At 40.9% G+C, this 15,721-nt stretch overlaps 1 protein-coding gene across 2 annotated transcripts in view; it reads right to left on the bottom strand.

The window, feature by feature from the left end:
- The window catches only part of LOC140726294 (alpha-synuclein-like), a 110,788-nt gene extending 96,466 nt beyond the window's left edge, over window positions 1–14,322 (bottom strand). Inside the window, exons 1-3 of one of the 2 annotated variants that reach the window (XM_073042480.1) lie at window positions 13,920–14,320; window positions 12,883–12,924; window positions 3,237–3,382 (exon numbers count right to left, since the gene is read on the bottom strand). In XM_073042480.1, the coding sequence (XP_072898581.1) occupies window positions 3,237–3,382; window positions 12,883–12,924; window positions 13,920–14,040 (309 nt within the window). In that variant the 5' untranslated portion in view covers window positions 14,041–14,320. Of the gene's footprint in view, window positions 1–3,236; window positions 3,383–12,882; window positions 12,925–13,919 lie in introns of both variants that reach the window. The other variant, XM_073042481.1, reaches the window with a different exon arrangement.
- Between the last annotated feature and the right edge of the window lie 1,399 nt (window positions 14,323–15,721).

Raw genomic sequence — 15,721 nt, 5'->3', positions numbered from 1 at the left:
AGAACTAGGCAATTTTGCCCATCAGGTATGCTCCAGTATTCAATCATGGTTGATTTATTTTAACTCTCAAACCCATTCTCCTGCCTTCTTTCAATAACCTTTGATACCCTTGCTAATCAAGAACATAGCAACCTCTGCTTTAAATATACCCAATGACTTGGCTTCCACAGCATCGATGGCAACAAATGACATCACTTCAACAACTCTAGCTAAAGAAATTGCTTCTCAAACAAGAGAAATCTACAGATGCTGGAAATCCGAGCAACACACACAAATGCTCAAGGAGATCAGCGGACCAGGCAGCACCTATGGAAAAAAAGTACAGTCGACTCTTTGGGCCAAGACCCTTGGTCCTGCAGAAGGGTTTCGGCCCAAAACGTTGACTATCCTCTATTCCATAGATGCTGCCTGTCCTGCTGAATTCCTTCAGCATTTTGTTTGTGTTGCTTGAAATTCCTTCTCAACTCTATTCTAATGGGACATCCTACTATTCGTTGGCTGTGTCCTCTGATATAAGACTCTTCCACTATTGGGAACACCCTCTCCACATCCTCTCTATCTAGGCCTTTCAATGTTCAGTATGTTTCAATGAGATTTTCCCCCATTCTTCTAAACTCCAGATAGTACAGCACCAAATCCATCAAACATTCCTCCTATGTTAATCCTTTCATTCCCAGATACTTCTCATGCACCTGCTCTGGACCCTTTCCAATGTCAGCACATCCTTTCCTGGATGTGGGGGCCAAAACTGCTCACTATACTCCAAGTATGGTCTGACCAATGCCTTATAAAGCATTGCATTTGCCTTCTTTACCAATGACTCAACTGCAAATTAACTTTGGGGATTCCTGCACTAAGACTCACAAGTCCCATTCCACTTCCAAACATTGAAAATTTGCTCTCTGTTTAGAAAATAGACTATGGCTATATTGCTTCTACCAAAGAGCATGATGATATGCTTCCCTACACTGTATTCTATCTGCCACTTCTTTGCCTATTCTCCAAATCTGTTTAAGTCCTTCTGTAGCCTCTCTGCTTCCTCAACACTACCTGCTCCTTCACTCATCTTGGTACAGTACACAAGCTTGGCCACAAAACTCTCAATTTCATAATCCAGATCATTAATATATAATGTGAAAAATAATAGAGCTAACACCAACCTCTGTGGAACACTACCAGTTACTGGCAGCCAACAAGAAAAGACCCACCCCCTTTATTCCCACTCTTTGCCTTCTGCCCATCAGCCACACTACTATGTTTCCTGTAATACCATGGGTTCTTATCTTTTTTTATCAGCAGCATGTGTGGCACCTTGTCAGAGGCCTTCTGAAAATCCAAGTAAACAATATCTCTGATTCTCCTTTGTCTATCCTCTCTGTTATTTTCTCAAAGAAGTCCAACAGATTTGTCAGGTAAGATTACCCCTTAAGGAAACCTTGCTGGCTTCAGCCTATTTTATCACATAGCTCCAAATAGCCCAAAAACCCATCTTTAATAATGGACTCCAACATCTTCCCAACCACTGAATTTAGACTAACTCATCTATAACTTCCTGCCTTTTATCTCCATCCATTCTTAGAGTGGAGTGATATTCAGAATCTTCCAGTCCTCAAAACCATTCTAGAATCTAGTGATTCTTGAAAGATCATTACTAATCCCACTACAATTTCTTTAGCTACCTCTTTTAGATCTCTGGGGTGTAGTCTATCTGGTCCATGACCTATCTACCTTCAGACCTGTCAATTTCCCAAGCCCCTTTTCCTTAGTACACTGACCTCTGTCCACTGACACTCTCTTAATTTCTGGCACACTGATGGTGTCTTCCACAGTGAGGACTGGTGCAAAAACTAATTTGGTCTGTTCACCATTTCTTACTATCGCTCTGGTGTCATTTTCCAATGGTCTATTGTCCACTCCTGCCTCTCTTTTACTCTGTATATATCTGAACAATCTTTTGGTATTATCCTTTATATTATAAGCTTGTTTACCTTCATATTTCATTCTTTTTCTTTTACTCTCATATCTCATCTTGTCCCTCCCCCCCACCTTAGAAAATAAGTGAGCACTTTACTCAACTGGCCCCTGAACAGAACAAACAATGTCCAGCAGTTAGTATGGCCTCAGAGGCCTGGGATTCAACCTTGACCTCCAGTGTTGTCTGTGGAGCTTGCACATGCTCCCTGTGATGGGTGGGCTTTCTGTTGGTGCTCGGATGTCGTACCATATCCTGATGGCATGGCAGCTTAATAGGTTAACTGTTTATGTAAAATGCCCACTGTAATATATGGGAAGCAGTAAAATTGGGTGGGAGTAGTGAATGGGTATATCAGCAAAAATAGGTAACAGCTAAATGGGGGGGGGGGGGGGATGGAATTGATGGCATTGCCATGAAAGCTGACATAGACTCAGTGGGCCAAAATGCCTCTTGGAGTAATAGGAAAATAAAAATATAAAATGTAATCTAACATTTATGGCTCTGCTGTGTGGCTTTCAAAGGCAATCTAACTGGAGAAACTAGAAACTAATTTTCACATTACTCACTCCAACCTGAATCTAAATTAGGCAATGATCACAAATTAGCCTTAAGTAATAATGCAAGTGTGTTTCAAGTTCTGAATTCTGTGTGAGTCTCCCAAATCAGGTCACATCAGGTTTTTAATTTATCGGAGTGCTTACATTTGAATGTTTTACCATGAAAACATGCCCTTTTCCTGTTGTTTTATAACTCTCTCTGACTTTAAAATATCCCTACTCTAAAGCTTACATCAGCTTATTCACTAAAACCCACTGCTGGTGAGACTTTCCTCAATGACAAGTCTTCAGATCTCCTCAGACTGAAAGGCGTAATTACACCAAATTAATTGAAAGCCCCAACACTGCCTGCCAGTTAATGTCAGACCAGCGAGAGAAATATTTTCACGTTGTTGAAGATGTGTGCAAGTTCAATATACTCATCCTGTTAATGCACTTTCAGCATTTCTAAGTTCCATGTTCAAAGCATTTTTTTAAATATATCCATTCCTTGGCAGCCTATGGACTTTTGCGTCTACACAGATCCAGAAGATTAGATTGAGATGGTTATGACGTCAAACACTCACTCGCAATCTGATGCTAGGAAAGGATAAATCATTTAACAATACCCACACTGCAATCAACAGAGCAGAAAGGAATGACTGCCTTGCACATAACAATATCAAAGCCTGGGGGAAAAGTGAAATGAATTTTGAAAAGCTAACCTGCTTCACTAGTTGCTCCTTCTTCACCAGTCCAGTGGCTGCTGCTATGTTTCCAGCTCCTTCCACTGTCTTCTGAGCGACTGTGGACATTCCAGTCACCATGGCTCCTCCAACCAGAGATGCTTGTTCCTTGGTCTTCTCAGCCACTAACCAAAAATACAAACCACAGGGAACATTCTGACTGACTGCACACTCTCATCCTAAGGAAAGCTTTTCCAACGGAACACAGAACATAGAACAACACAGCACAGAAACACCCCACATATACACCAACCGTGATAACAAACTAATCACATCTGCCTGCACGTAATTCATATCCCTCTATTTCCTGTCTGGTCACATCTGTCTAAATGCCTCCTAAATGTTGCTATTGTAATTAGTTCTACCCACACCCCTGACAGTGTGTTCATAGTACCTATAACTCTACATGATTTGCCTTGTGCAGCTCCTTTAAAATTTTCCCTTCTCACCTTAAAACTACAGTATGCCCTCTACTATTTGATAATTCCACTCTGGGAAAAAGACTGACTATCTCCCCTATTTATAGAAACATAGAAAACTTACAGCACAATACAGGCCCTTTGGCCCACAAAGTTGTGCCGCACATGTCCCTGTCTTAGAAATTACTTGGGTTACCTATAGCCCTCTATTTTTCTAAGTTCCATGTACCTATCCAAAAGTCTTTTAAAAGACCCTATCGTATCCGCCTCCACCACTGTTTATGCCTCTCATCATTTTATATACTTCTACTGTATTGCCCCTCAGCATTCATGCTCCACAGAAAATAATCCAGGTTTGTCCAACATCTTATAGCTCTACACTCTAAATCAGTCAACATTCTGGTGAACTTTTTCTGCACCCTCTCCAAAGCCCCCATATCTTTCATTTACTGTGGCAAACAGACCTAACCAAAGTTTTACACAGTTGGAAAGTGACTTCCCAATTGTTTTCTCAAGGCTTTGAACGATACATGTCTCCTTCATCATCCTATATATTGTAATCTCTACAAAAAATGGTTCAGCATATTAGACACAAGGTGGATTTGATTTTAGTAAGGGGAGCAACAGCATGAGAAATTGTGCAGAGGAGCTTTATAAGAACGTTAATCAAGGTGACATAGTGGTGCAGCTAGTAGAGCTGCTGCTATATAGCTCCAGAATCTGGGTTTGCTCCTGACCATGAGTACCATCTGTGAGTCCAGGGCTTTCTTCCAGGTGTTCCAGTTTCCCAACAACATACCTAACATGGTAGGTTAATTGAGCACTGTAAATGTCCCCTAGTGTGTGTGTGAGAGAATCTAGTGAAATTTTTGGTGATGTGAGAACAGAAAAATGGGAATAGTGTTGGATTAATGTTATAGCGTGGAAGTGAGTGGGAAAATCTAGAGGTATTGTTGGCAATGTGAAGAGAATAGAAAAATAGGAATAGTGTTGGATTAATGTCAGTCTGTGTTTGATGGCTGATAAGATCTCATTGGATAGAAGGTCCTGCTTCCATTTCACTCTGGTTCAAAGAGCCACTGTGGTATTAGGCATAAGGAGCTAGAACAAGCTTCAACTTTTCAAGCCAAAATGCTAGCTACTCTGCAATATTTGACCTGCCTTTCAGATACCATCTCGGACTTTATCCTTTTACCAATCCTAAATAACTCTCCTTGTTCTGGTGTGTTGTTTCAGTCTGAAAAGTCCTCTGTGTGAATTATGGTTGTGCTCCTTAGGATGTTATGAATATTCAGGCCCCTTTAGGCAAGATGAGTGAAGTCTGCAATGCAAATTTTTGAGGCCAATCTCAGTCATGCGTATCTTATCCACGCAAGCATGTTGGTCTCAAAATTGCTGTTGTACCTTGTGACAAAAGCCAGATTGAGTGACCATAAAACTAGGTGATTTTGGCCAAACACCTCATACTCATCTGAAATAACAATATAACCAGACATATTGTATTGTTGAAAGATTTGTATGATTATTCCTAAATGATAATTAGAAACTTTCCTTGCTGCCACTGAAATTAACAGTGTTGTCTACAGAAGCAGACTTGTTAACTGGTTCCAACAGCTTATTTCCTGGGCACTGAATACATGAGGTATTTTTAATTAAATGAGGAAAAACTTACCACTGTACACTGTAATATTGTGTTTGTTGAATATGGGAAGGAATATAGAGATTAAATTACTTTCACAGTCAGGTGGCACAGCTGAATGACTTGTAAAAGTAACAACCCAGCAAGGTTCAATCCTGACCTTAGACGCTCCAGTTTCCTCCCACGTCCCGAAGATATATGGATTGGTAGTTTAATCGGACACTGTAAATCGGCCCCAGTGTGTGTAGTTAAGTGGCAGAATCTGGGTATAGTTGCTGAGAAGTTCGGGAGAATAAAAAAATTGATTAGTGTGGGATTAGTGTAAACAGGTAGTTGTGAGCTGAAGTGGGTTGGTGGGTTGAAGTACAATACTTGTTTCTGTGCTATCACTCTCCTTCTCTATGGCAATGGATGAAATAAATACCTTACTTTTGAGTAAAGGCCTTGGGCTGTAAACTTGCTATTTTACAAGAAATTGGTGAGGCTGTACTTAGAGTATTGTACACAGTTAAGTCATGCTGTTCTAGGAAAGTCATAATTAAACCGGAAGGAGCACAGAGAAGATTTACAAGGATGCCAGCAGGACTTGAGGGCCTGGGTTTAAGGAGAGGTTGGGTAAGATAGGTCTTTATTTCCTGGAGCAAATGAGATTGAATGGTGGCAATACAGAGGTGTATAAAGTTAAGAGAGGAATAGACAAGAAGTATTTTTTCCTAGGAAAAGGGATATAAAAACCAGAGACATAGGTTTAAGGGAGAGAGGGGAGATTTAAAAGGGAGCTAAGGGGCAAATTCTTAACACAGTGGAAGGAGCATATTTTGAATAAGCTACTGGACAAAGGGGTTGTGTCAGGTACAGTAACAGCATTTAAAAGACATCTAGGTAAGTACATGAATAGGGTGATTTAGAGGTATACGGGCCAAACACAGGCAAGTGGAATGGCATGGTTAGTATGGACGAGTTTGGCCAAAGGGCTTGTTTCCATGGTGTATGACTCTATTTCCCATTCAGCTATTCATCAATCATAATTGTGTTTCTATGTTTACAGACCATTGTCTAAATGCAGTAAAACTGTGGAAATGCTACCTAGCTAAACCTCAGTGCGTATCCAGTGAAGGAAGGTAGGTCTGCAATTTGCATTAAATTTGTCACTTTATGTTTAGGTGGAATGTTTGGTATTATAAGAACACATACATACAGCCCATGGTTTATCTTTTATTATTTATTTGTTCATGAGACACAGATATCACTGGCATACCTGACATTCATTGTCCATTTTGAATTACTCTGGAATTAGAAATCGTTGATGATTCTAGAGTCACACATAGGCCAGGCAGGAAAAGAAGATTAATTTTACTCTCCTCAAGGTTTTTACAGCAATAGATTCATGGGCATCATTACTGAAAGTATTTATTTTATTAATTGAGTTCATATTTCCAATACTGCATTAGAATTGCACCTCCTATCCCTGGATCCATAATCCTGGCATGTGGATGCTAGTTTAGTATCCTCACCTTCATGCCACCTTACCTCCACTACCTTGCATTTATTTTGAAGCTACTGACATCCATTATATGCTTAAGATATGAAGCATCAACCAAGTGAAAAGGTACCTTTTACAACATTATTTCTATGATCTAACTCCCAGAAGGGGTTTTGTTTAAAATATGCGTTAAGTACATCTGTGCAATACTTCAAAAACAATTATAATCAATTCTATATCCAGCTCCTCTGTGAGAGAAATCCAGAAGAGGATTGCTTAATTTTATTGCACTCAAGAAAATTGTTTGCCATATAACTCTATCAATTACCAATTCTTATTATGAATTCATAATTTTCAAGCTCATTGAAAAATAATAAGCTGTCATATACATGCCCCACAAAATTCTGATATACTTGAATCTTACATTAGATATCCTTTCAAAGGTATTTTATGAGCGGCTTAAAACTAGTTTGAAAGACAGGTAATAAAAGTGGTGAATGAAATTACGGTATCTCTTTTCTGACTTTAAAAAAAGGTTATCAGATCAAGACAATCTGGGAAAGATTTTGCTTTTATTCACACAGTGACTGGTTGCTCTTTAAGCTTGCAAATACACTCAGTGGCCACTTTAATAGGTACCTCCTGTACCTAACAAAGTTGCTGCAGAGTGTATGTTCATGGTCTTCTCTGCTTTAGTCCGAGATCAGAAATGTTCCACAAATGACTGTTGTAACATGTAGTTATCTGAGTTACTGTCACCTTCCTTTCAGCTTAAATCTGTCTGGCCATTCTCCTTTGATTCTCCCATTAACAAGGAATTTTCACGCACAGAACTGCTGCTCACAAGATGACTTTTTATTTCTCTCGCCATTCTCTGTAAGCGCTAGAGAATGTTGTGTGTGAAAATCCCAGGAGATCAGCTGTTTCTGAGATACTCAAACCACCCTGTCTGGCACCAACAATCATTCCATGGTCAAAGTCACTTAGATCACATTCTTCCCCATTCTGATGTTTGGTCTGAACAACAACTGAACCTCTTGACCACTTCTGCTTCTTTTGTGTTTTGAGTTGCTGCCATATGATGGCTGATTTGATATTCTGCATCGATGAGCAGGTGTACAAGCATACCTAATAAAGTGGACACTGAATCTATTTGCCACACATAACACCATACGATATAGGAAGAATTAGGCTATTTAGCCATTGAGTCTGCTCTGCTCGTCAATCATGCCTGATATTTTTCCACCCCATACTCTTGCTTTCTTCCTGTAACCTTTAACCCCCTTACTAATCAAAAATCTATCAATCTCTGCCTTAAGTACACCCAATGACTTGGCCTCCACAGCCCTCCCTGGCAACAAATTCCATAGCCTCCCCACCCACTGTCTGAAGAAATTCCTCCACATCTCAGTTTTAAAGGGAAGTCCCTTTATTCTGAAGGTGCGCCCTCTTACTATTAGAAATCTCCTCTGAATGTCAACTCCATCCAAGCCATTCAGGATCCAGTAGGTTTCAGTGAAATGCCTCCTCATCTTTCTGAACTTCATTAGGTGCAAGTCCAGAGACATTAAAAGCTAATCATATGTTATTCTGGTGGCCTGATGGTGGGATATATGGCTCCTACACCTGGATTATTATTGTGAATCTCCTCTGGATCTTCCCCAGTGCTAGCACATCTTTCCTTAGATATGGTGTCCAAAATTGCTCGCAATATTCCAAATGTGGTTTAAAAGGCTGGCTCCAACCTCCACAGTTTACACCTCCAGAATATTTCAACTGCCATTTTATTCTAAATAGGGAAGGGAAATAACAGCAGCTTCTTGGATTGCTCCAAGTACCATACATTCCACAAACACTTCATTTCGGCTTTTTAAAGTTCTTGCAGATTCTTCCTTTCACTGTCCAGTACTGCACCCAGCACTTAAAACTAATTTTTTTATTAACAAAATATACTTTATTCAAAAATAAAATTATTTCCAATACACCAGTCAATTGTTTGCTGAGTTTCTGTTGAACTGCTCACAGGAAGGCACGTGGGAAAAATTGCATAACATCCACCACATCTCCCTTCTCAATCGCAGTAGGAGAGGCTAAATTAAGACAGAACAGGCAAGTGTTAGCAGAAAAGAAACCTTGCCTCAGGTCAGTGTCTTATTAGCTCTTAATTTTCAGATGCAGCTCACAGCCATTCTTCTCACAATTCTGCACAGCAGTTGGTCACATGACTGATGATAAAGCAGGCATGGGGGAGAGATAGGAAAGATTTCTCTCAGACATTACCTACCAAAGGACAGCTTTGAATGAGTCGGAGCCCTCTAATGAGGGAGGAGTTGGGCAAGTCAAACTAGACAACAAATGTTGATACACTGAGCATCTGAAAATGAATAGCAATAGAAAATAGGGCAACAGTTGGATTAAAGGTGGGGATCTTTGAATTAGAAACAGGAACAGTGCCCTCAAGATTGTTTTGAAGAATGCTCATTGTTATGCACAGGCACATCTCAAAATCCAAGCTTGGTCCAATGCTCTATTATCTATACACTCATGACTGTGTGGCTAAGCGTTGCTCAAATGTCCTCTATAAATTTGCTGATGATACCACTGTTGTAGGCAGAATTTCAGATGGTGATAAGGAGGCATATAGGAGCAAGATAGATCCACTGATTGAAAGGTGTTGTAACAACAACCTCACACGCCACAACAGCAAGACCAAGGAACCTATTGCCAACTTCAGGAAGGGACTCGCCAGTTCTCATTGAGAGGTCAGTGGTGGAAAGAGTGAGCATCTTTAAGTTCCTGGGTATCAATATCTCAGAGGACCTATTTTGGACCCAACACATCGATGAAATCATAAAGAAGGCGTACCAGCAGCTCTACTTCATTAGTTTGAAGAGATCTGTTATGTGACCAAAGACTCTTGTAATTTTCTACAAATGCATAGTACAGAGCATTTGGTTTCATCATAGCCTGATATAGCCTAAATAATATGCAGGATTGCAAGTGGTTGCAGAGGGTTGGAGGTTCAGCCAGCTCCATCATGGGCACACTCGTCTCCACCATGGAGAACATGTCCAAGAGGCGAAACCTCAAGAAGGTAGCACCCATCATTGAGGACCCCCACCATCCAGGACATGCCCTCTTCTCATTACTACCAATGGGAAGGAGATACAGGAACCTGAAGATACACACACAACATCTTAGAAACACCTTTATCTTCTCTGCCATTAGATTTTTGAACAGTCCATGAATCCACAAATACTACCTCGTTATTCCTTTTCACAGTATTTATTTATTTTTCAAACATTTCAAAGGTACATTATATGACAGAGAAATATATACAACACATACTGAAATGCTTTTTCTTTACAACCATCCATGAAAACAGAGTAGTGCCCCCAAAGAATGAAGACAGTTAAATGTTAGAATCCCACAGCCCCCCCAGCTCCCCCTCACACACATAAGCAGCAGTAAGGTAACTGTCCTCCACCCCACCAGTAAAAAAAATGTATTGGCACCCACCACTGAGCACTCAAGCGTGCAGCAAAGACACAGACTTGCAGTGTCCCAAAATTCACCTGGTATTCGACATACCACAGGCTCTCTCTCTCTCTCCCTAATAAGGGAGAAAGAGATGTCTCCACTTAACAGTGAGGGGGGAGACATAACAAACGACTCGCTGGTTTACAATGCTAAAAGCCCGTTGCGTCTCTCTATGCCTAAAGATCTCGGGTCTCTGGGCACACAGCCAGAGATCTTTCATCTCCCACGAAACTATAAGTTTGCAATTTGTATGTCTTGCATTTCACAGCTACCACAAAACAACGAGCTTCATGACATATGTCACTGATATTAAACCTGACTCTGATTCTGCTCCACTGCCCAAACCCATAACAAGAAACTTTTTTTCAAGTTCCAAAAGTGATATTATTGCAGTCACTACTATAGTTAACAGAATGTGTTTCCTTAGCTGCAGTTTGGACACAATGATACTCAAGAGAAATTAGCCTGAATGGCAATACTAAATGCACAGTACCATTAACTACTGGTGGTTTTCATCGTCTGTACATTCGTTTTCACTGGAATCAATAAAACTGGTCATGGTACTTATTACTGGTAAAAGAGAAATTTTCAGTGCTGCATCAAAACTATCTATTCACTGAGCATCAATAAATGATGAAGCTTTTGAACCACATTAGAAAAATAGAAATGTGTTCACTAAAATCAGGAAATGGAAGAGAGCATGCTCACACTATATTCACTGTGATATAAATTTGTGTAGCCCATAAGACAGTAAGATACAGGAGCAGACTTCAGCTACTCAGCCCATCAAGTCAGCTCTGGCATTCAATCAATCATGGCTGATTTTTTTCCAAACCCTGCCACCTTCTGCCTGTAACCCTTAACCAATCAAGAACCTATCAGTCTCTGTACAAAACACACTCAGTAACTTCTGTGATAATGAATTCTAACAGTTCACTACCCTTTCTCCACATCTCAGGCAATCATACACATTCTCCACCTTAAAGAGAGCCAACTATTTTCACTGCTAATGCAAGCTACATGTATATACTGGCGTGAGTAGTCTCAATTACAACAACCCCAACAATAATTGCTTCATCTCTAAACACCTGAACCCTGAACAATTATATTAGAAAGGTCACAAGGTCAAGTATTGATGACATACCCTCATTCAGACTTGCTAACTTTTTCTTTCATAGTTCACAGTACACTCTCTTTCTTGCAAATCACCACCCAATTCATTCTTGTCAGCATGTGAAGTCAAGATCTAAACAAATTATACTGTTGTTTAATTTGCACTTACTTTGTATTTATTTCAAGACATTGGTTTTGGGAATTAGTGTTTGCAACATAAATGGCAAAGGAATCGATGCATCATCGAGGCGTAATCAATACTGATTTCACAGTGGTACCCTGGAGAGCTCCACATAGCAAAGTAACTGCCTTCACACTGTTGTCTTAAAATCCAACTTTAATTTACTAATCCAAATAATTTTGCCTTCTGACGCATTGATTTTGGTGGCAACCCACTTTATAGGAGGAACTGGCCAGTCAGCCAAGCTTCCGAGCCTACTCACAGGATCACACATCCAGTGAAAAACCAGAGAGGCATATGGTTCTGCTAACAGTCACAGAGGCCAGTGAGATTCAGAACCCTTCTTTTATAGCTGTAGGGAACTAGAAAGTCCTACAATGCTTGTTTGAACAATCTGGTTTGCTCTTTGTTACCGAAAGCTCTAGATTGAAGAAAAGCTCAAAGCAGTTCTAAAAATCACTGCTCCACATTTGTGTGAACTGGATTACAAAGGCAGTTTGCATTGACTGGGCTGTATTTCCTCAGTGCAACTGATCAATTAGATATGTTTTAAATAACTAAAATATCTGAAAGGAAATTTGTCATTAGCCACAAACAATCTGCTGAAGAAACCCTGTGGCTCAAGCAGCATCCACTGGGGGAATGAAATTGTTGACATTTCAGGTTGAGATCCAGACTCAAAATGTTGACAATTCCTTTCCTCCTATGGATGCTGCTCAACTGGCTGAGCTCCTCCAGCACACTGGAGGCACACAAGAGATCGCAGATGCTGGAATCTGGAGCAACACACAAATCGCTTAAGGAAATGAGTCCCGATGAAAGATCTTGAACTGAAATGTCCACTGTCCCTTTCCATCCATGTATGCTGCCTGACCTACTGAATTCCTCCAACTGATTGTTGCTCTGGATTCCAGCATCTGCCATCTCTATTGTCTCTAGATAGCAACCACTCATCTGACAGGAGACACAATGAGGAAACTGCTGAAAACTAGAACCCTCTTCCACAGAATGATCTAACGATAGGACATCACTTGAAGATATTAGATCTTCTTTAAAGAGATTAATGGATTTTTGCTTGGGATGTGTTAAGGATGACTGGGTAATAACATAGAACAGGTAATGGTGGAATAAACCAGAAGGGATGAATAGCCTTAACCTGTTCCTCCAACCCTAACACCAAGAAACAGGCAAGAATACACGTGCACAAAACACACAGCACAGACATGGAGAAGTCTATTAGGCAGTGATACCTGAAGACACTCCGTGAAATACACCTTCTTTAGTCTTCGAACCTGAAAACAAATACATTTAAAAATAACAATTAAGGGAAACCCTGTTAAGAAATTCAATGTTTTGGGAAAAAATGTCACAAATTAGAAAAGTAATTACTCCCGACCCTCACACCCCTCATACGCCCCTCACCCTCCTTTATCAGGTTCCCGGAGCGCGGGAAGCAAGCAGAAGCAGTGGAGGAGAGCCAGAAGACTCATTAAACCCATGCGTCGCCTCGATAGCTGTTTCAGCGGCTGTCTAGGTCGCTGGGTCTTTGGGGCGCTTGCGGATGGTCGGTTTGAGTCAAAAAGGAGACAGTTCCCAGTGAACGTTCGCACCGTGCTAGCCAGCAAGGGGTTAAACACGCCATTACTACTCTAGCCTAGGACCCTCTTCACAGCACACTTCCTTTAACGCCTGAGAGCTGATAACTGGAGAACCTGTTAAAGCTACCATTCCGCAGGTTCAGTTTAATGGAAAGGGCCAAAAGCAATTTTATTTTATATATAAATCCAATTTTTTTTTATCGTAAATGCTTAAACAAGACGATTAGATTTTTAAAAACCTTTACGTGACATCAATGAACGCTGCCTTCTGTAACTCACTTTGATCAGAAAACAGGAGTCCCTGACTTTGGAATCCAGGTCTCTTATACTATGCAGTCCCTCCAAACGGAAGGTGCGAAATAATCTTCCCATAAAATCGCCTAACAGTTTGCATTTATAAAGCGCGAACTCTCAGCTAAATTGGTTTGATCATCGTTGTCCTCTTCCCGACCAGACACTTGATGCTCCTTTCCGATTGCTCCCACCATCAGCTCGTTCTCCACACTATCCACCCTTATTAATATTATTTAGTCAGATCCTCTGGTTCCACACACGGAGTCCCCCCGCCCCCTCCCCACGGGTGAATAAACGGCAAACTCTTCCTCAGGTAATTCAGCTTCTATTCAACTGGAAACACCGCAATTCGGTTTGACGATTTCATTTTGTTTTTGTTTTAATTTTCAACCTACCTACATAAAGTACCCCATCCTTCGTCTTTCCTGCCGCCTCTGCCACTCCTTGCTTTGTTTTCTCTGCGGCCGCTACCACCCCATCTTTGGCTTTAGACAACCCTTTCATGAACATATCCATGGTCACCGAGCGCGAACGAGAGAGCGAGGAGACGTCTTCACGCTGCTTTTCGCGAACAGATCATTTACCCCTACAGCCTATCTGTGCAAGTTGATTTCTTTTTTCCCCCGTTTGTTTATTACTTATCCGGTATTTCAGCACATCACTGCTAGATCATTGATTTGAGAGGCAAGGGCGTACAGAGCCGAGAGCCGCTGAATGCTGAAGAATGTTTTGCCTGAACAGATTGCAATGACTCCAGCTCAGAGGCGTCCCCATCTCGAGATGCAGGCGTGCATCCTGATTTGTTCATGTGAGGGACTTTCATCTCTTTGATCCAAACCCTTTTTGGGACAATTAGCGCCTCCCTCTCTTCCACTGAACCCTCCCAACATTGATAAAAATGCTTTCTCCACACTTGAAACATTTCAGGAGATGCTGGAAGCTGTGGTTTCTCATCACCAGGACCTAAGAGATTGCAAGTCGGCAAGTCATTCACCATTGCCCCTTCTCTACCATTCCATGACTATCCTTCACCTTCAGCACCCCTATCTGACATCCACTTTGACTAATCTGGTTAATAATAAAATAAGCAATATTTGTGTTGAAGATATTCAATGACTGAGTCTCCACGACCTCCTTAGTTTGACAATTCTAAAGATTCTCTGCCGTCTGGTTTCTTCAACCCTAGGACCTATGATCCATCTTAACTCCTTGAACTGAAGAGGCAGCTAAGAAGCTCTGATTCCTCCCCTCCTTCCCCATGAAACATAAACATAGAAATCTACAACACATTGCAGAACTTTCAGCCCACCATGTTGTGCCAACCATGTAACCCACTCTAGAAATGGCCTATAATTTCCCTACTGCATAGCCATCTATTTTTCTAAGCTCCATCTGCCTATCTCAGTACCTCTGAAAAGAAAAATAGAGAGCTATGGGTAACTCAAGGTAATTTCTATGGTAAGGACATGTTTGGCATAGCTTTGTGGACTCAAGGGCCTGTATTGGGCTGTGGGTTTTCTGTTTCTATGCTTGTCTACTAATTTAACCATTATGCAACTATATGGCCAACTCAATGAAATCCAATTGATAAGCAATTTTCAAATTGATTTGGTGGTGGGTGGTGGGCGCTGATGCTTCCTGTTGGAACAAGTGTGGGGAGGGGGAGGTGTGGTGCTTTGCTGCTGCTCGTGTGTGGGAGGGGTGAGGTAGGCTTTGGGTTTCCAAAGTTTTTCTGTCATTCGTTCTCTGGGGTTTTCTTCTGTTTTGTGGATGCCTGCAAAGAGTAATAATTTTAGGTTGCATTTGTATAAATTCTCTGATATTAACCACTGAACCACCGATTTAAGTGCAAAGCTCTGGTAGTAAAACAAAGGCAGAAATACTTAAATTTTTGTTAAATTAAATTGGCACCAACATCATGGGCTGAAGAGCCTGTTTTTCTGCTGTACTATCGATGTTCTACCTTCTTATCTTTGTCCTGACTTTTGCCCTTATTTTGAGCCTGTGACCCCTGGTTTTATAACCCCCAGCCATAGAACATAGTACAAAAACAGGCCTTTTGGCCCATGAAGTCTGTATTGATCATGATACCAACCTACACTAATCTCATCTACATCAAACATAGATTAGAAACTTTATCCCTGAATCTATCCCGTAAGGACCCATTAGAAGCTTCAATGAGATCAACTATCCTTCT

The sequence above is a fragment of the Hemitrygon akajei genome, chromosome 4 (genome assembly GCF_048418815.1).
Source record: "Hemitrygon akajei chromosome 4, sHemAka1.3, whole genome shotgun sequence".
Taxonomy (NCBI): domain Eukaryota; kingdom Metazoa; phylum Chordata; class Chondrichthyes; order Myliobatiformes; family Dasyatidae; genus Hemitrygon; species Hemitrygon akajei.
This window is presented reverse-complemented; position numbering and strand designations above follow the sequence as displayed.